A 21390-nucleotide genomic window follows, 5' to 3' on the forward strand; every position below is an offset into this window, starting at 1 on the left:
GAACAGAAGGACCCCGCCGCCGAAGACCCCAGGCCCCCTGAATCCTCTGGGCGGCTCTGGGTGGGGCAGCAGAGGAGACACATAACCGGCTGCTGCCTGGCACCTGCCCGCACTCACCTGCCATGGTAGCACACAACCAGTGCCAGCCAGAAATGGGATGAAGCCCTGCTGGCTGAGAGCCGGCACACGGTGGGGACTGCGCTGGCGGACCAGAAGCGGCAGAGCGCCTGGCCCTGCGTGCTGCATCTTTGCCCCACCACCAGCCTTGCACACCCAACCCCTCATCAGTTAGATCCAGCCAGCAGCAGGACCCACCAGTACTGATGGCAGGGGGGGGAGAGACAGAAAACACAGGACAATTTGCCCATTTTTAAGAAAAAGTTGGGACACCTGTAGGACGGCTTAAATATGGGACTGTCCCTTTAAAAATGGGACATCTGGTCACCCTAAGCAGGGCAGACATGTTGCTCAGTATGGTTATAACCTTATTTCCTCACACCTCACGGTTTTTGCCTTCTCTTTGTGTTCTTCCCCATGCTGGTACGAGATGAGGCAACAGGTTGACTGTAACCAGAAAGCCCTTAGAGCGCTCAGAGTTCAGCCGATACCCGTGTCAAAGCTGTACCATAAATAAACCAGTAGGGGATGCTGCAAAGAGACTCAGCTGTAGGATCCATTATTGTCTAGGGACAGTAATGTATTTTGAAATCAGATTCCTTGTGAAGAGAAAACAAACAAGAGTACAGAATATGCTGTGGCTTCAAAAACTGAATGAACAGAGACCTATGATTAAACTTGGAATTCTGTTATTTTATAATTAAAAGGCAAGTTTTGTAAATGACTTTTATATTCTAGTTCTAATTAATTGCTACACAAAACAATATGAATTGAGTTAACTCTTCCAATTTGTACTTCTGTGCCCCCCAGCGCTATTTTTTATTTAAACCAAGTAACATGACAACATCCTAATTTACTTTTATTATAGCAGGCGCAGCATTAAAATTTATTTAAAATATAAGTTGAACATAAAAACATAACTGGATATCGTGGGCTTACATGGTAATTTATTTAAGTTGAAGTTTCCTGGCATTTTCACTGAACAAACAGGAAAAAGTAAATTCATACACATGCTAATGCCTTAAACATAATTACCTATTTATTAAGCAATCTGGTATCAAAAGCAGTTACTTTATAGCTGTGAATGCTTGGTTTCAATTTTATCAGTCAAAGTATAATGGGTAAAACCTGGATAAACATATTCTAAATCCCTAATTAAATTTGCCAAAGAGAATGCAGATTTCCTTCAACATCCCTTAAGGGTATTCCTTCTTTTTCTTTCACATAATAATCTATGTGATAGTATTAGGAAGTACTGATTGGGTAATATAGCAGAAGAGTGCCATTGTCCATAAGCGAAACCAAAAATAACTGGGCTGCAAAGGAAACAGCATTTTTGTTTTACTTTTGCTGTTTCTTCATTTAATTATCTTTGTTGTATTTTATTTCTATTGTTTTGACTCTTTACATTGATTCATTATATTAATTATGAAAGAAATGAATCCCAGTAGCCCAGCAATGAGGCAACAGCAGTTTACTAGTCAGATAATTACAGCAAGCCGTTTAAATTGTACAGTACTGGCAAAAACAGATGACAACTATCAGTAATTTAAAAATGTAATTATATATGTTTTAATAACAATTATTTAAACTAATAAAATAATACCCATCTCATCTTTTCAAATGCTAGCCTGAACTAGAATAGGTCTAGGACAGTGTATGAGGTGTGTACACACACACACTTTACAGAGTGACTCTGTATGCAATTTGTAAAGATATATTCAGCATATTTACATTTACAAATATATGCTACAACAGTGGACATTATAATTTCAGTGTTTGTCGATAGTCACCACGTGGCAGTACTGGAGATACCAGTTTTTCACTTGCACTTAAAATATGGAATGTCAGCAGTATCTCGAACAGCACTGTACGGTTGCTGTTGCTAATGTTGACTTTTCATTGGTGACCACTGCACATTAGTTCAGGCAGAAAATTAAAAAAAAAATTAAAAAATGCTTCCAATCTTATCAATCTTTATTCACTTCTAGTATACAGCTGCACCTCACTGCAGCCTGAGATCCAAGAAACCATTTGTGATGCCCTAATGAAAACCCGTTTTATGGCTTCAATACACAAAAGCTTAAAAAAGACAAAACAGAATACAGGAAAGCCAAATAAGTAATAAAGATATAGGGCAAAATCCTGTTCCTGCTTTAACCAATATCAAAACTCCCATTGACTTGAATGTGGCCAGGATTTCACTCTTAAGTTGTTAAATGTGATAGCAAAGACTAGAGCAACAGGAGTTGGGTTATGAAAAGGTATTTATTTATTTACTTTTGGAGAGACAAGGTGGGCGAGGTAATATCTTTTATTGGATGAACTTTTGGTGGTGAAAGAGACAAGCTTTTGCATTTATACAGCTCTTCTTCATTCTGTGTAAGCTTGAAAGCATGTCTCTTTCACCAACAGTAGTTACCCCAATAAAAGATATTACCTCACCCAGCTTGTCTTCCCAGTATCCTAGGCCCAACACAACAACAATGCAAATAACATTTTTTTTTTTTGGACGAAGAGATGGCAATTTTACAATAAGCAAATTAATTCAGGACACTGACATGGACTATTAGGCTTTAGGACTCCATGTGACAGTGCAGAGGTGAGGTCAGTCTCATTAATTCCAACTCAAGGGCGTAAAAGGCTGATAGCATCTCCAATGCAAGAGCAGGAGGAAGGTTCCTCCTGTCAGGACCTCTTGAGAGGAGGGAGCTTGTGAAACAGCTCAATTTGTCAATGAGGGGATGAAGAACTACTTATAGTCACTTTGGTCTCCTATCTTCCATTCCACTACCCATGCTGACTTCTCATGCCTGTTTGTCAGCTTCTCATCCAGCGCTCTCCCTGCCTTCTTCAGCACTGCCCTTTATGCAGTGAATGTCATCTCTGAATGGATCAAGTACACTACTCTTTCCTCCTTCAAATCATTCCTCAAGACTTCCTCAGCTGAAATGCCTATGAGAAATCAACCAGTTAATAAATGAGGTTGAGAACCAAAAGGGGACAGCTGTCAGTTACTTTTTATATGTATATTAAATTGCATACATTTTAATGCACAACTCCCCCAAACCCTTCGCCTGTAATTTGTCATCTTAGATTGTAACATCATTGAAGCAGGCACTGTGCATTTTAATGTGTTTATAACACATCCAGCACAATAAGCTCCATCTGGACCTGGTTCTTAGAATTCCTCCCTTAAGGACCTCCTCCTCTTGCTCTTGCTTCAGAGGTACGTTCAGTTCTCTATACTCTTGAATTGGAGGTAAGACGACCTACCTTTACACCATCACATTCTAACTCTAGCTAGCATCTGGCTGGGGACGCGGAGTGTTACTATAATATATTACATTACACATTAAATGTGAAAAGAAAGTTATTTAGGTTTCAAAGTCAAACACTCAACAGTTAGGAAATGCCAGATTTCAGGTTGTCCATGCAACATTATAGCCCCACTCTGCATTCATTCTGTGTCCTGAATAATGTTGGAGTTCACCCCTATGTGGTGCTCCCAGAATGCGGATGGGGTGCTGGAGACATATGCCAGGCCCAGAGGTATGCTCAAGGTGGGTGAGCCCAACCCACTCCATCTCCCTCCCTTACTCTTGCTGTTATAGCTACTCTGACAGTTCCCAGACATTTCCAGTGCAGTGTAGGCTGCTGCTCTTTAGAATGTTCATGTTCCGTTATTTTGACATGCTGCCCAAGTTCTCTCGAGAAATGCATGCAAGAGAGGGAAATGGCAATTTTTAGAAATCTGTAACACAGCTAAATATGAATGGAATTTCCTAGGACAAATACATTTCCCTAGCAACGAGGCTTTGTCCTGCCCAATTTGAAATAATAGAGGCATTAGAACTTCCTTTAAAGGGGGGAGGGGGAATCTTGCAACCTTTTCTTACGTATTAGGCAACCTAAGTATAGAGATCACTTCTACCTTTACCTGTAACAAGTATTATCATATAGTTCTCCCTTTATATCACATAAGCCATCTGAAGATGCACAGGAACAACATACAGGATCTGACTTCAGTGATCTTGAAATAAAGCCCAATTTTAAAATTTTCACAAGGTAACCTTCAATCCAAGAAATACATTTGCAAATTAATTACCTTAGGATTTTTCTATCTGAGAATGCTAAACTTTCTGATAAATGAGTCCAGTGTTTAGAAGCACACAGACCACAATCGGCAACTTGAATCATGTCATATGTCATAATTAAGCAACCGAAGATATGATCATCTTCATGTTCCACTAATAAACACACATAAAATTACCAATTATCCAAATGTCAGAGCTGTGACCTGTTCCTACCTACTGAAAGGGAATAGCTGTTCAATTAATTGTGTTGCACTCATTAGACAAGAAAATTATAGGACCCTTGCATTAACTTCTCAACAAAATATGTATATTGTTAAAGAGTCATGTCAGAAGGAATAACCATTCACAGCCCAAAACTACAATCGTGAAAAGAATCTCATTCTTATTGTAACCCTTGCTTGCTGGGAGTAGCACTCTGTGCCCCAATGGTGGCTAGGCCAGCTAGAGACTGATGAGCCTGCTATAACCTTAGCCCGCTGCCGATGCCCCTGTGTGAGTCAACGTTACAAGTGGTGGCGCATCAGCAACCATGAGCAAGCAGGGATTACGTTAGAATAAAAAACACCTTTGCTGATCAATGGAAAGTACATCTACAGGAGTGATACTCAACCCAGGCCATAGACAGCTAAGACAATGAAAACTCACTAGTCTGCTTTACTTTCACGTATTATCACAAAAAGTGCTGCAGAGTTTAAACCTAAACTCAGAGGGAAGTGTTTCAGCAACTGAACCACCACCCTCGCTCCCAAAAGACATCCCTCCATGTCTCTTGTACAATTCAAGAATTTTTGCCACATACTGCCTACTAGCATTAGCTTGGTCTTCTCTAGATTGAGTCTCAGCCTACTGACCCTCTGCCAAGTATCAATCTCAGCTAGTCACTGGGTAAGTCACCATGACCCAAACAAATGGAGATACGGAGCAAGAGGCCTTCTTTACAGAGGAGGACTAGCCTAAAACCTCTCACTATCTCCCCAACAGCTCACATAAAGGTTGAACAGGAAGTATGACAGAAAATAACCTTGTAGAACTTTGTATGAGAGTGCTCCTGCTGCAGTTGGAAATTAGGCACCCAGTACCATTCCCTGAGACCTTGGGGGGAAAAGGGAACAGAGCCACTCAAGAACAACTTTGTCTACCCCTGCTAGGGTCTCAGAGCGACACTACGGGAGGAGCAAAGGTATCCAGAGGCAACCAAGGATTACTATAACCCCAAGCAATGCACCCTGCATATTGTATTTAGGACTAAACCCAGAGTCCTTGGATTTCCTTGATCTGCATCAATGTGTCACAAGAGTTTCCTTGCACACAGCCCTCGATAGCCCTTCTTTCAAAAGTGAGATTCAAGACAAGGCAAAAAATGGTGAACATTTTCCACCTCCTAGGAAGGTTTCTTTAACAAGGGCTGAACAATTGCTTCTCCAAGCAACGCTGGCCTCTTGCACTGACAATCACTTCCAATAATAGAGAAATAATTTCCAGGGTAGACTTCCTCAACCAAGCAACACATGGTTCTAATTCACAGGTTGTAGCCAAAAGCTCTATGGCATTATGATATTAATCTCCATGAATGTAACTGGATCAGATTCAAGAAGGTATCTCCTTGTTTGCCCCCCCCAACTCCAAAGCTTATTTCTGTTGTTATGATAGTCCTGATCTGAGCTATCGTGAAGTTAAAAAAACCCTCAGTGTAAGATCCTTGTTCTGTTACTGAGGAAAGCCCACATTAACCAATCTATTCTCCACCGAGAACAGTTCAGCTGATAGATATGTGGTGGATAATGAAGAAACCCCTCTTCTCTTTTTGCAAAGTAAGAGCATAGGATTTCAACAAATCTTTAGAAGTCAGTCAGTGAAATGCAATACAGAGCCCTCAGGATAGCAATCTATAGCACATAGATTATGCTCCTTCTTTCCTTTTGTAATAGCTCAGGGAATGCAATGACAAAAAGTATGAGATAGAAGCATTAAAAAAAAACTAAAAGAAAAATTAAATTAATCACACAACCAAGCAAGTAAAATACTGTATTCCAAAGAAACAAAGTGTCTTAGAGAAATATTCAGAATGCAAATAAGTATACTTGATTAATTTTTTAATTTTTTTTTTAGTGTGGGTGTCATCTGCATAGAGGAGGAACAGCAACCCACATCATCTTACTCATTGAAACAGCTCATATAGTGGCTGAACGGGAGCATGACAGAAAATAACCATGAGGAAATACTTTCTCCATTTTAATTTGCAGTTTCACTTTTTTTCAAACTTTTTTTTTTTTAAAGTACTGGTAGCTAAATTGGAAAGCAAATAAACGTATTGAATATGGAGAAATATTACTGTACATACCAGGATGGTTTCAATGCTTAGTTACAAATGTTTATGTCTAAATTTGCAATGCTTTGAAAAATCAGCAAGATAAAGTACTGTATCAAAGTGCTTCTTTTTATAAAGACATTTATCATTTTGTAGGAAAAGTATGACTCTAGTCCTGGTACATAACAGCAGCAATCCATTCAAGTTAGTCAGATGTGTGCTTGCATGCAGCCTACTGATGGGGGGAGGGGAGGGTTCTTTGTACTTACATTTGCAATATTAGAAGTAGCACTTTGGTTAAAGGTGAGAGTGGATCCAGTTAAAGATATTCTTTCATAGGCAATGAGGCAGGTCATCAGCTGGGGTAAATTTTTCTAGCTCCACTGGACTTTAACGGAGCGAAGACCATTTCCACTTGCTGAGAATTTGCCCCAATATAGTAAGTAAAAATAAATGCATAAGCACCATACTGTAAGAGTGGTATACTTAAAAGGTAAATTATTGGCCTTTAGCTGGACACCCCCGTGAATAAAATATTGGGACACAGAATATTCTGCATATAGCCAAACTGAAGAATTTTTTCAACCTTATTCAATATAACTTTGTTTAGAAGATGCAGCTCTATAAAAATGTAATCACTTTCCCTCGTGGCTTACATTATAGGAGTGTGGCCAGTAAGTAAGGATGATTATTAATGAAAGGCAGCAAAAAGCTATTAAAATATTAAACCAATAATCTTTATTGAAATTAATATCTGGTATAGAGCTTCCAGCAGACGAGTTAAAATGCAAGGGCAACTGCAGGAGACAATCCCAGTATCTAAATTGGTTGGATTTACCAAAGCACTGCCTGACTTCAGAGGGAGTTATGGGTGCTCAGCACCTTGAAATGATGCCCTCTATGGCTATGGGACTTGAGTAGGGAATAAAAACAATCATTACTAAATTGTTTCACTCAGTGCACTGTTCAAAAGCAGACATTCATTTAAAATGTAATAAGTAATTTTTTTATTAAGTCAGTCAACACACAAACAACTTGGCAGCTGGTTGTCTTTCAGTATAAATGCGTCTGGAGTGAAAATCCAAGCACACGTTCTTAGAAAGGAACTTTAATTTGTTTGGAGCCAAATTAGATCTAACAGCAGTTATGAATAGCTTTGTATAAGAGCAGTCTGATGGGGCATGAAGACAGAGCTTTATACTGCTACTATTTCTATAATATTTTTCACTGCAATATCCATTTCACCTGATATCCTAAGTTTTGTTGCTGCTTTTGCTCATCCTTGATCAAACCACTAATATGAACTATGTTCATATCTGTAAATAAATAAAAAAGCAGATAAAGTAAAACTATCTAGAGTTTGCATCCATTCCTTTCTCTCCCAACAGACCCACTCCAGAAACCCAAACCTTTCTTGCCTGTTTGGACCTGAAACTGTATCTGAATCCTGTATCTGAATCCGACAGAACAAGGAGTAATGATCTCAAGTTGCAGTGGGGGCGGTTTAGGTTGGATATTAGGAAAAACTTTTTCACTAGGAGGGTGGTGAAACACTGAAATGTGTTACCTAGGGAGGTGGTGGAATCTCCTTCCTTAGATATTTTTAAGGTCAGGCTTAACAAAGCCTTGGCTGGGATGATTTAGTTGGGGACTGGTCCTGCTTTGAGCAGGGGGCTGGACTAGATGACCTCCTGAGGTGTCTTCCAACCCTGATATTCTATGATTCTATTTTTGTTTTAATTGTCAGGAGACTAATAGATGGGAAATATGCAAGAAGTAACTTAAAACTGAGTCAAATTTAGCGCATGTCCTTCAGCTAGATGGAGACTCTTATTTCAATGCATACGGCAGCTGCTTAAGGAACATGACATTCACAGCTCGAGTATTGGCTGCAAGAATATGTAGGATGTATAAACAGCAACTATACAGTGTACTCTGCTATAACAGGCTAAATGAGCTCTGGTGACTGGCTATTTTACTCTATGTTTTGAATAGGATTGTCCTGTAAAATTACCTTCCATCCTGATTTTACAGAGGTGCTTCTTTTACTTTCTTTTTCTTTATTATAAAGTTCTGTTTTTTAAGAATCTGATTGGGTTTTTAGTGTCCTACAAACCCAAGGATCTGGTTTGTGCTCACCTTGTTTATTTTTCAAGCCTCCCCAGGAAAGAGGGTGTAGGCTTGGGGGGGGATATTTTGTGGGAATAGGAACTCCAAGTGGTCCTTTCCCTGATTCTTAGTCTAAACCACTTGGTGGTGGCAGCACACCTCAGTCCAAGGACAAACAGAGATTTGGGCCTTGGGGAAGTTTTTAACCTAAGCTGGTAGAAATAAGCTTAGGGGGTCTTTTATGCAGGTCCCCACATCTGTACCATAGAGTTCAGAGTGGGTAGGGAACCCTAACATGGTGGCAGAGTGGTGGGATCATTCTGAACCAGAAGCACAAACCTCAGGATATTAAATAATTTTTTTTCCTCTTTGCTGCAGGGAGGTTTTAAGCTGAGAGCAGCCGGAGTTTTTTTTCTCTGCCTGAGAGCAGGGTAGTTAACTTCCTACAGGGGAATTCACAAGTGGTTTTGTTTCTGTTTTTTTTCTTTCTAGCTCTCGGGTTAAGCTAGGCTAAGTGCAGAAAGGCTAGGATGACAGAACATGACGTCCAGAAAAAAAAAAAAAAAAAAGTAAAAGAAGCACCTCTGTAAAATCAGGATGGAAGGTAATTTTACAGGACAATCAGATTCAAAACATAGAGGATTTCTAGGCAAAACTTAAAAGTTACAAAAACCAGGGATAAACCTCCCTCTAGCACAGGGAAAATTCACAAGCTAAAACAGAAGAAACTAACGCATTTCCTTGCTTTACTTACAATTTTTGTAATCTAGATGCTTAGTTCAAGTAGGGCTTTGGGAGATGTATTTTCCCTGTCCTGATTCCTCACTGACCGGGAGAGAACCAACAAAAAGAACAAAGCAAAAACCTCCCCCCACAGATTTGAAAGCATTTTCTCCCCTTATTGTTCCTTTTGGTCAGGTGCCAACCAGGCTACCTGAGCTTCTTAACCCTTTACAGGTAAGGAGAGATTTTATGATATCCTTAGCTGTATGTTTATGACAACAGTGTTTGGGTGTACAAATATATAATCAGTATGAAATATAATGTACAGTCAGAGGGTGAAATTCTAGCCCCACTGAAGTCAATGACAAAACTCCAGGATTTCACCACTATTTCTTCAAGGAGAATACAATACAAAACAAATTTTGTGAGGCCCACACTCATGCAGAATGCACAGCAATTTAAAAACAGCAGTATGATGAAACAAGAAAATTCAATGGTTATTAAGAAAAGTTTGCCTTAATAGAATATTAATAAAATGCTGATGGAACAGACAAATTCTTAAATTTAATAATCACCATCAGGAAATGTTCCATGAAGTTTACGATCTATTTAATGTTTACAAACCAGTAATATTTTCCATCACTGTGTCTGTATAAATTTGAGTGCAACTCACAGATACAGTATACCCAGTAAGAATTATTCAGTCGTTTCCCTCTTCCTCCCATCTCTGCAAATTCAGCTCCAAAAGAAAGTGATGGCTGATATAAAGCATCTCACAGTTCATGTCACCAAACAATCAAGTATCTTCCATGCTACACTGCACAATTTGTCTTTACCACACATTGTGTAATTTAGCTTGCCTCTCTGGAGCACAGGATAGACCACTGGTTCATGAAAATAAAAGGAACGACGAATAAAAACCTTGTATCCAAATACCAAAAAATAAACCACCAGTAAACTGTTCCAACCACTGACCCACCTAAGCACAAAGTACTATAAAATATCAGCCCCTTTTGGAAAATATACCTACCATACCAGGATCTGGTTTTGTTTGTTTGTTTGGGAATTTTGTTTTGTTTTTTCACAGTCTAATGGCTCAGTCGTGTCCTTAGCCTCCAGTGATGATTCAAAATGTTAAAGAACATAGGTGTTAGACCAGCAGCCTCCACAATGAACTGTTGGTCCATCTAAATTCTTCCATTCTCCAAACACCATGCATCACCAAATACACATCTTCTATGGGCTATATCAGTGGGTAGGCACGGATTTACTAAAAGTAGTTAGTCAAAAGAACTGTATTCTTCTGTCTGAAATGCATGGATCTGGAACGAATATAAACTGCAGTTGATCAGAAGCGGAACAATTTAAGCAAACAAACCTGCGTAGTCAATTAGCAGCAGTCCAGTTACAATTTATTTTTAAATTTATCTGCACTCTAGAGCAGATAATTAAGGTTTGCCGTTTACCAATGCTGTAGATGGGATCAGTTTATAAATATATAACACACACTCTCTCCCTCCCTCCTTCCAATCTGCGGGACCTGGACTTTTTTCTTTTCTTTTTTGTTAGTAATATTGTGGGAAGGCTAATAAGCAGATTTTGCATTTTGTTTGAAATTAACTGAGGTTTGTGGTCATCCTGATCCCTTCCAGGAATGAGTTCCAAATTCACGGACAAAGCACTGAGAAAAGTCTGTCTCCTGCACACGTGTTACACTCTTGAGGTTGACAGTTCCATTGTTTTAGTGCAATGTCGCCATCAAAGGTGGCCATGGTCACACAGTGTAAGGCGGCTTCTCGGGTATCTGGGGCCAGTACCATGGAGGGCTTTGCAAATGAGGATCCAGACCTTCAGTTGGACCCAGTATTTTATGAGGAGCCAATGAAGAGAACACAGCAGACATTGGGGCGAGCGTTCTCGGCAGCCTTTCTGGTTAAGCAAAGGATTTACTGTGTACTGAACCAGATGTAGCTTTTTTAAAGTCAGCAATTTCATAAGCAGACACAGAATTACAGTAATCAAGTCTGGAGGTCACGAATGCATTGATCACTGTGGCTAAGACTGAATCTGACAGGAAAGCACATGTTCATCTTGCCAGCTGCATATTCTATGATTCTATATGGAAAAGGGAGCTTCTTGTGACCGTCACTATTTGGGTATCCAGAAGCTGTGAGAAATCCACATGCACAATGAAACTGTGGACTTTAACAATCTGAAGGAAGATGCTATCAGTGCAGAGTGATATTACAGAAGTGGCAAGTTCTTCAAAGTGCTTCCCACTCCCCACTAGCATCACCTCTGTCTTCTCGGGACTCAGCATCGGGCAGTCACTTGTCATTCAAACCTTTGGATTGCTGGAAGATGATGCTGTTTAAATTGTGATGGGAAATGGTGTAAACCTAGATGCCATTTGCATATTACTAGCATTTTAGTTCATGATGGGTCACAAACTCACTCCCCTCATGGCTTCATAGAGATGAAGAACAAGATTGGGGAAAGGATGGTTCCCCACAGGACTCAACAAGTGGGAGCTCTGGAAGTGGAGATGCAAGTGCCCATCACAACTCTCTAAGCATAGCCTAAGAGCAATAGGTGAAGGTGTCTCAGTGTGATCCTGTTACTGCTATTGCACCTATGAGTTGTGACAGAGGGATTCCACAGCCAATCCTATCAAATGCTGTGGAGTGCTCCAGCAATGCCAGCTTGGATGTTCCCTGTCAGTGGACTTCTGTTTAGCTGCCTGCTTCCATGTGCAAATGCAGTTTTTTGCCTATGCTAATGGCTATGCACATTTTCAGGCCGTTTGAAATCATAACCCTTAATATCTGCTATTGTCTACAGCTTACTACATTTCTGAAATTATACAAACTAAGAAAGCTTATCCACTATACAGCCATAACTTTAAAAAATGTTTTTACATTACTGGAGAAGTCTTGCAGCATTTTCAATTAGCCAGATAACAGTATAATAAGGAAGCAAACAGACAGCACAGTCTGGGAGTCTTCCATTAGCGGCAATAATTTACTTTCATTTAGTAGCTTGAAAGAAGAGAGACTGGTATGCACAGTATTGTGATGAAAGGCTGTAACTAAAGTATCATTCTGTGTACTGCTGTAGTATACACATTTTTGGCCAAATTGTGGACATAATTTACCCCACTTACTGAATTTTTTTTTAAACAATTTACTATTGATCAGAATACCCCAACTTGTTTAAATTCAGTGTATTACAGAATATATTGCAGTGATACAGTACTGTATATATCTTCTTCTAACACAAATATTTCTGTTCGCAAAGTCTCTGTAGATTTTAAAACCAACAATCGCTGCTGCTTTGATTACAGCTCTGGTGCGGTGTGACTGATTTGTTACTCTGGGCTGAATCATCCTGAAAGAGAGCTGATTGGTTAAAAAAATGCTGACTACCATAGCAACTAACTTGTGACCTAGCTAATGTGCAATGGGTATTTCTTTGCTTGAATCAGAGCCACAAGTGAAGATAACAAGCCAAATCTGGGCCTGGTGTAACAGCCCTGATGCCAGTTGAGTTACACCAGGGATTGATATGGCCTACTCTCTATAAGAAATGGTTTTATTTATACCTTTTTTCTTGGTACGCTTGGTGCTGGGATGCAGAACCAAATCCTCAAATATTTATTAAATTGCAGAATGTCAGTAAAGTACAGTATACAGGCAGCAAGGAAATGTTTATTCCCTGGTATTGATTCTGCATTTTTATATTCACCATCAGACTCTGCAAAAACAAATAGGATTGTGTATTAAAAAAATCCCTAATAATCATAGAACTATAGGTCTGGAAAGAATCTCAAGAGGTCATGAAGTATACCTAGACAATCCTTGACAGGTGTTCCTCTAGACTGTTCTTTAAAGCTTCCAGTGACAGGGATTCCAGTCCTTGGAAGCCTACCCTTATAGTTAGAAAGCTTTTTCTAATCTCTAACCTAAATCTCCCTTGCTGCAGATTAGGATGATTATTTCTTGTCCTACCTTCAGTGGACATGGAGAACAATTGATCACTGTCCTCTTTATAACGGCCCTTAACATATAGGAAGATGCATCAGGTCCCTTCTGTCTTCTTTTCTCAAGACCACACACACACACAAGTTTTTTAACCTTTCCTCATAGGTCAGGTTTTGCAAACTTTTTAGCATTTTTGTTGCTCTTCTCTGAACTATCTCCAATTTGTCCACATCTTTCTTAAAGTGTGGTGTCCAGAACTGGACTCAGTACTCCAGCTGAGGCCTCACCAGTGCCAAGAAGAGTGGGACAGTTATCTCATATGTCTTACATACAGCACTGCTGTTATTACACCCCAGAATGATATTTGCCTTTTTTGCAACTGTATTACGTTGTTGACACATATTCAATCCACCATAAAAACCCCCAGATCCTTTTCAGCAATACTACTGTTAAGCAAGTTATTTCCCTTTTGTAGCTGTGCATTTGATTTTCCTTCTTAAGTGTAGCACTTTGCACTTACCTTTATTAAATTTAATTTTGTTGAATTCAAACAAATTCTCCAATTTGCCAAGGCTGTTGTGAATTCTAATCCTGTCCTCCAAAATGCAAGCAACCCTTCTCAGCTGGGTGTAATCCGCAAATTTTATAAGCATACTTTCCACTGCATTATACAATCATTAATGAAAATGTTGACTAGCACCAGACCCAGGCGGCCCAGGGCCCCATTTGATATGCCTCCCAGTTTGACAACGAATGGGACTGGCTGAATAAGTGACTGATAATCTAGTCATAGGTATCAGAATATAACAAAAAGGATTAAAAGCCTCTAGGGAACATCTGAAAATAATCCTGAAAATCCACATGATTATTCAAATGGTTATTTCCTGTTACAAGCAGGAAGAGAGGGCTGAGACATCAGAAATGGGGACAATCACCTACTGAAAATAAAATTTGAGAGCTAAATTGTGCCCACCTGGCACAGGCCCACAGTGACTGTGGGGTAGAGCCACACTGCCCTGGAAGGACATAAGGAGTCACAACGCCTCAGGATGATAATGCCTTCCAGGGCTCCTAGGACGAAGGAAAGCAGAAGGGTTGTAATTGTGTTTGGCTCCTGCATGGGCTGGGGAGAAATAGGGAACCCTGCCCCACTTGGATACATTTAAAGGCCAATGAAAAATCTGCCACCAAATGGGGAAATGACTCATCAAGTTAAAAATGTCACAATGCATCCAATCCATCCTTCAGAATTGCACTAACATTAAAGGCGAACACCAAAATTTTTAAAACTTAACAGCATAAAGTTAAGCACCTAAATCTGTATCTAGGCTCCCAAATAAGTGGCTTCATTTGCAGAGAATCTGAGCATTCACAGCTTCCATTAGAGTGAATTAGAGATCAGAGGTGCTGAGTACCTCTGAAAATCAGGCATTTATTTGGAAGCCTAAATATGGATTCAGGCACTTTGCTTTAGGCTCCCAAATTTGAAAAGTTTGGCCTGAATTCCCATACAATGGATAAAATATTGCACTAGAGTTTTTTCCACACTTTGGATCTGATCTGGAGAGGCTGCAGAGTCCCTGAAACTTCAGCTGATGTCAGTGGGTGTTCAAAACCTCTGAGGATCAGGCCTATTATGCATTAAAATAAATTCAGCCTTAAATAACATGCTTGCAACAAAAACTCGTGTATCTAGAATCAGTGAAACCCAAATGACATTTCATTATTTGGAGCTGTTAATTTCCTTTGACTCATTCTAATGATGTAGCTGAAAAGTGGCATATATCTGGTTTTGCCACCAATCGCTGAAATGTCATCTGTCAATGTCATTCTGATATGGAATCTGTGCTTCTAGCTATAAACATATATAATTCTCATAAGTCTCAAATGGGAGTCACGAACCCTTCTTATATAAAGTACACACTTTCCTTAGTAAAAAACCAAACCAAACCAAACCCCATACATGTTATGGAAAATAAGCGTTGACACTTCACTTTTAAGCTCTTTTTATTGAGTGCAGAACTGCAGTGTGTTTGGTAAAATTATTTAGAATTCCCTCTTTAGTTATTTGATTGAAAAACTGTCAACACTTATAATTTTGATATATAAGTATCAATGAGAAAACCAAGGCAGAGGGTTCAAGGGACTTACCCAAAGTCACATTCAAGGTCTGTGGAAGAGCAAAGAATAGATCCCAGCTCTCTTACATTTTATTCACAAAATCATTCTTCCTCTCCAAATCTCAAACAGTACTTGGTAGGCCTTGGAGCCACAGCAGGTTGGCTTTTATTATTTTTTATATTACTGTAGTGCCTAGGAACCCCAGTCATGGACCAGGACCCCCACGGTGCTAGGTGCTGCACAAACACAGAACAAAAAGGCAGGTCCTTCCCCAAGGAGCATTTGCCCATAGGAGGAGATGTTTTCAGAATGGAAATTGTTTTGTTTCCCACACACATTCCAATCTTGTACTAGAAGAAAAGCATAAGCAACAGACTGCGACAAATTATTTTGAAACTGAGGCCTGGTCTACACTAAAGAGTGTGAAAAATCCACAGCCATACGCAACATATTTAAGTCGACATAACCCCTGGCGTAAACAGCACTAGGTCGACGGAAGAATTCTTTCCTTGACCTAACTACTGCCTCTTGGGGAAGTGGATTACCTGCACCAAAGGGAGAACCCCTCCCGTCAACATAGAGAGCATCTCTCCTGAAGCACTAAAGCAGCACAGCATCTCAAGTGTAAGCAAGCCCTGAATCCTGTTGAAGTGAGTCTCTTTTTAGCTCAAGGAATCATTACAGCCCTTTATGGTAAAAATGCTGTCATTTTGCTGAAATCAGTAACAAAACAAAAAGCCCTGGATGTGTTGGTCCAGATTCTGTTCTCACCAGAGTAACTCCATTAAACAAAGGAGTTCTTGTGGCACCTTAGAGACTAACAAATTTGTTTGAGCATAAGCTTTCGTGAGCTCATCCGATGAAGTGAGCTGTAGTTCACGAAAGCTTATGCTCAAATAAATTTTAGTCTCTAAGGTGCCACAAGTACTCCTTTTCTTTTTCCGAATACAGACTAACACGGCTGCTACTCTGAAACCTCCATTAAACATGTGAGTTGCAGAGTTGTTGTAGCCATGTTGGGAGACACGGGTGAGGTAATACCTTATTGGACCAACTTCTGTTAGTGGAAGAGACAAGCTTTCGAGCTACACAGAGCTCTACTTCAGGTCTGGAAAAAGTACTCAGAGTGTCACAGCTGAATACAAGGTGGGACAGATTGTTAAGCACAAGGTGTAAACACGTTGCAGGAGACCAGTTAAAGTGAAGTGGGGAATTAACACCTCTGCAGTCATAGGACAAACGAGGGTTAGTAGGTTACAAATTGCTGTAGTGAGCCATAAAACCAGTGTCTCTGGTTTTATGATTTTTGGGGTCTAGCAGAGTTATGAATTTAAGTTCACAGGCTTGTCTTTTGAAGGTGTTTTTCAGGTTTCCTTTGAGGACAAGGACAGAGATCCCATGTGGAATGATCACTTTGTGAAAGTGTTCACGCATGGGTGATAGGGTGTTTTTGTTTTATTTTTCTGTGGGAGTTCAGTTGAAAGCACAGTGATTATCTCATTTCACGTAGCTGTACCTAAACCAGTGCATCAAATGCCCCACCAACAGCTATGTAGGTGAAACCACGCCAATCACTACACTCTTGAATGAACTCGCATGAAAAACTACTTGGATATCCTCAATGCCAACAGAAGACCGTGCACTACAGAGCGCTTCTGGCTCTACCCTGTCCCTTCAACAAAAATGCACAGAGCCCAATACCAGCATTGAACCTGTAGCGAGGGCTCCATTGTATTCTGGGGAATGGAGAACAACTGCAAGGAGATAGTAACCACTCTTTCTCCAGGGGTATTTAAATACTCTTCACTCACCTAACTGGCCTATCTTTTGCATGGATAAATATCTGTACAATTTTTGTTATATAATTGGATAAGTCTCTTACACAAGTAAACATTTACTTTACTATCTGTTATAACTGAAAATGACCAAGCAATTTTCAACCAAAATTAGTAATTTGACGTGACCATTAGATTAGTCAGTATTTTCTGAGTGTTCATAATAAGCATACCTGAGGAACACCTGCAAGCTCCTTGTTGCAATCAGAAGGAAACTAACGAATCAGTATCATTTAAGTAAGCGAAGCCATTCTACCACCTAGCATGTGCGGAACTGCTGGTGCAGGTGGTCACCATACACTGGAAACTAATATATGGATCACTGAAAGGATCAAGTAAACAAAGATGCAGAATATCCTGACAGGTTTCCAGTGTAGTTCAGTAACTACAATATGATTATGTTGCTGATACGCAGACTTGGAGAGGAGCTCTTTCCCATAATACTTGGATATGCATGTTCCTGAAGGTTCTGAGGTTTAGCAGTTCATGACGTTCATGTAGTACAGTGAAACAGGCAGTTCAATATACAGTTCTATGTTGGATAATGATGTTTGCAGAAGTTACTGTGAGCAGAGGTTGGGTTATATTAAAAGTTGGGAGTGAAGCAGCAGCATGCACTGTTTTTGCCATTCTGTAATATCTGTCAAAGGTTTCCAGAGCACTTCACAAATAATTAGGCCTTGTTATACCCAATGAAGTATGAGAGGGATGTTAATCCCATTTTCCAGATGGGCAAATCACAGCACAGAGAAGTTATGTGAATTGTTCCAGAACTCTCACATAACCAGTGTGAGTTGGGAAACAATGCTCCCTAAGTACTCATGTTCCACAAGTAACAGAAGCAGCTGTTTCCTGCCGTTTTCTACACTCAGCAAAGAAAACTGTTGACAGAAGATGGCAAGCAGAAAAGAGTGGAGCTCCTGAGAAGTGACTAAGAAGGAGAAAAGTGAAAGTCTCATCTACCTTTATTTATAAATATTTGGAATTTATGTCACCTATAAAGAAACTTCAGGCTCCAGCTAACAACTCACAATTACAATAAAACACATGCAGACTCTGAATAGGTCACTTCTTCTAGGAAGCAACTGCTTTCAAAAAATACCTTTATTCATTGCATGTATTATAAGGTGACAATACACTTGATAAACTGAAGACAACCTTAACACTTGTTCATCTTCTGTGGCGTCTGCAGTCAGGTCACCGGAAGGACTCCCTGTAATCAATCAGCCAGCGGGGGGAAACAAAACAAGTGATGGCACCCTTACCTCCAACCCCATCTTCAGAATCAACCTCGTAGATGCTCTCCCCTTCCATGTTCTCTGCAGGGCCAGGTTGACTGTAAGGTTTTCTAGTGGTGACCTGTTTCAGGCTCCAGAAGGAAGATGAATCCACACACTCTGCAGCCAGCAAGTAGTATCTTTCAAACAAAAATGTAAAAATAAAGCCATTGGATTATTTCTGCTAAACATTTTAGAGATTGCTTTTTTTCCTTGCCCCCCAAAATTATAGGATCTTCTGTATCAACCAGTTCTGATGGCAGAGATCCTCATCTTGGGCCACAGAATACCACTGGACAGCTCTAAGAGAGTGAGGTTTAAGCAGAGAAAACATTCCAATTCATCCAGTGGACATTCCATCTGTAGATAGATGTAAAGATTGGCGTGCACAGAAAAAGCACAAACAAAACCCCTCATGTAGCTAAAGATAAAGGGAAACAGACAGCAGGAAAGCCTCACTCCTTTTCCCAGATTGGACCTAAGTATCTACCTCTTTCCATTACCCACCTCCAATCTATGTTTGTGTCTCATAGTCAATGTAATTTCCACATCTTTCTTTTTAAAACAAAAATCGCACATAGATGGGAAATTATACTGATGAATCAGGACATGTCCATGTCTCTGAATGGAAGAAACCAACAGCAGTAGAGCAGGGAGGAGTTACTAGAGTAGTTTTCGATGGAAGAGGTGGAGAACTATTCCCAACCTTCAAACACCATTCTCAGATGCTCATGGTTTATATAAATGAGAGGTGAGACCAAAACCACTCTTCTTCTCTGGGTATGAATTCTGCAAACCCGTTAGACTTAGAGAAGAAAATGGAAAATGAAATACAGCATTAAGAACACACTGGCAGACCCATGTCTTAGATGAGTGAACTGGGACAGGACAAGAACACAACACAAGATCCAAGAACGATGGCTTGGATCAAATACATAATGATCTGGCCTACAGAACAAAGGTCAGGTACTACAGGTTACAGACCAGTGCATTGGTAATCTTCAGCCTTTGTCAGTTTCACATGAATGAGTAACTAATGAAGGTCCTTCTCTTTTGCTTTCCTACATCATTAGGACTCCAGCCAAAATGCTCTATCCAACAGCCTTTTACAGAGAGGGCTGAGAAGGGGACAGAAAATTTTCACAGTGACAAGTGAGTTGGGCCCATATATGTTTTGTTGTTTTCAGTTTCCTTTCTTCAACTTAACAACAAATTAGCAGGGTCACATCAACAAATCAGTGTGTATACATATATTAGAAAACAGTTCAAGTGCTATGTCATTTTGTTGGTAAAAGAAGTGCATACCTAAGTGTTTTACACCAGATGACCTCTACATCTTCAATTGCTTCAAGCTTCCCACTCAGCTTCTGCATGTTTTTGTCCACTTCCCTCTGGTTGAGCCAGCTCTTTCAGTGAGCCATGTTATACTGCATGCAAGGCTCTGCAAAACACTCAGCAGATGGTCCATGGAGCGACAGTTGTGGTGCACGCTTCTTGTAATGTTCTGGCTTCTCAACCTCATTTTAATGTTCCAGAAAAGGTATTTCAAATCAAGGCTCAAGTTTATCAGAACGATTATATCTACCATTGGCTTGGGTTTAAGGGTTGAGAAAGGGTCCATACAGTAACACTGATTTTCAGTGATGAAGTATCCATTACAAAAACTCTTTGTTTGGTAAAGAATAAATAGGTTCCATTTAATAAAAAAAATATTTTAACATACTTACCAAACAACTGGAATTCAGTGGCCAGAATATCAACATCTGGGTAAGTGTTCACATCTGAAATGTTTAGATGCCATATGTAGATCTAGGGTATTTTGCAAGAATGTTAAAAATGACGGTCCCTGTTTATAAACTATAGTGCCATCAGCTATGCATCCCATGGCTTGAAAAAATATGTTTGATTTTTCTAGGATTTAGTATTGTTTCTGTACAACTAAATGAATTTTTAGCTATAGGTTTTTAGAAAGTCTGCAGTGCAAATTCTCATAATTTGAATTTTCAGCCAAAAGTACTTGTGAGTTCTCATTGTGGAAATGTTTCCCGGTTCCATTCAGATCATCTGATTGTAAACATTGGCTGGACAGATTAGTCCTTCTATAAAGTGATAGATATTGTTGTGAGATTTGTATAAAGTGGCTGGTGGCCAGATGGTATAGCACAGTGTCTAGAAACAAAAAAAGTTACCTTTACCCACTGAAATGTACCTAATTCAGACACATATTTTCATGTCTAGTGCTAAAATGTCAAAAAGACAATGACTTGAGCATGGCTTGCTCTCCCATAGACTAGATCACAGAGGTCTGAGATCTTTTTTTTATCCAAATAGCAAAGATATAACTATTCTCACTTTTGATCTACAGTAGTTTTTTCTATTCCCCAAATGTACCAAAGAATGTAAGGTGTATGCTGCCACACAGAATATTCTCTTCAATCTGCACTACTTAGAGCTATTACCATCTAATTCGTTTTGTTCTATTGTGATATCAGTCAAAGGAAAGAGGTCTGATGGAAAATGTTCAATATATATGATACAGGTATTATGCAGCTTAATATATTTGTTTATCTGTGTCTAAATACTGTATAATTGTGTGCCTTTGTCAAAACCTCCTTAATGTAGCCCACTTTACAGTGTGGTACTAAAATAAATCAAGTTTATATCCCTTTATGAAAACATATGTGCAGAGGAGTAAATTATAGGGATTCCAAAGAATTAAATGTATGACTGTTGGTTATTAAAATTAGGTATTGGTATTATATTGCAGTTCAGGTACTTCCCAAACAGTGAATTTCTAACTGTGTACAGAGAACTCATCTTCCT

The 21390-nt window shown here is 39.6% G+C and overlaps 1 protein-coding gene across 3 annotated transcripts in view; it reads right to left on the reverse strand.

The window, feature by feature from the left end:
* The window catches only part of PPP2R2C (protein phosphatase 2 regulatory subunit Bgamma), a 288985-nt gene that overhangs the window by 135666 nt on the left and 131929 nt on the right, over positions 1-21390 (reverse strand). Inside the window, exon 2 of one of the 3 annotated variants that reach the window (XM_073342567.2) lies at positions 18556-18707. The exons of the other annotated variants lie outside the window; for them this stretch is intronic. Coding sequence (XP_073198668.1) covers positions 18556-18604 — 49 coding nt within the window. The 5' untranslated portion in view covers positions 18605-18707. The remainder of the gene's footprint in view (positions 1-18555; positions 18708-21390) is intronic. 3 annotated transcript variants of the gene reach the window in all.

Source organism: Lepidochelys kempii, chromosome 4, assembly GCF_965140285.1.
Source record: "Lepidochelys kempii isolate rLepKem1 chromosome 4, rLepKem1.hap1, whole genome shotgun sequence".
NCBI lineage: Eukaryota > Metazoa > Chordata > Testudines > Cheloniidae > Lepidochelys > Lepidochelys kempii.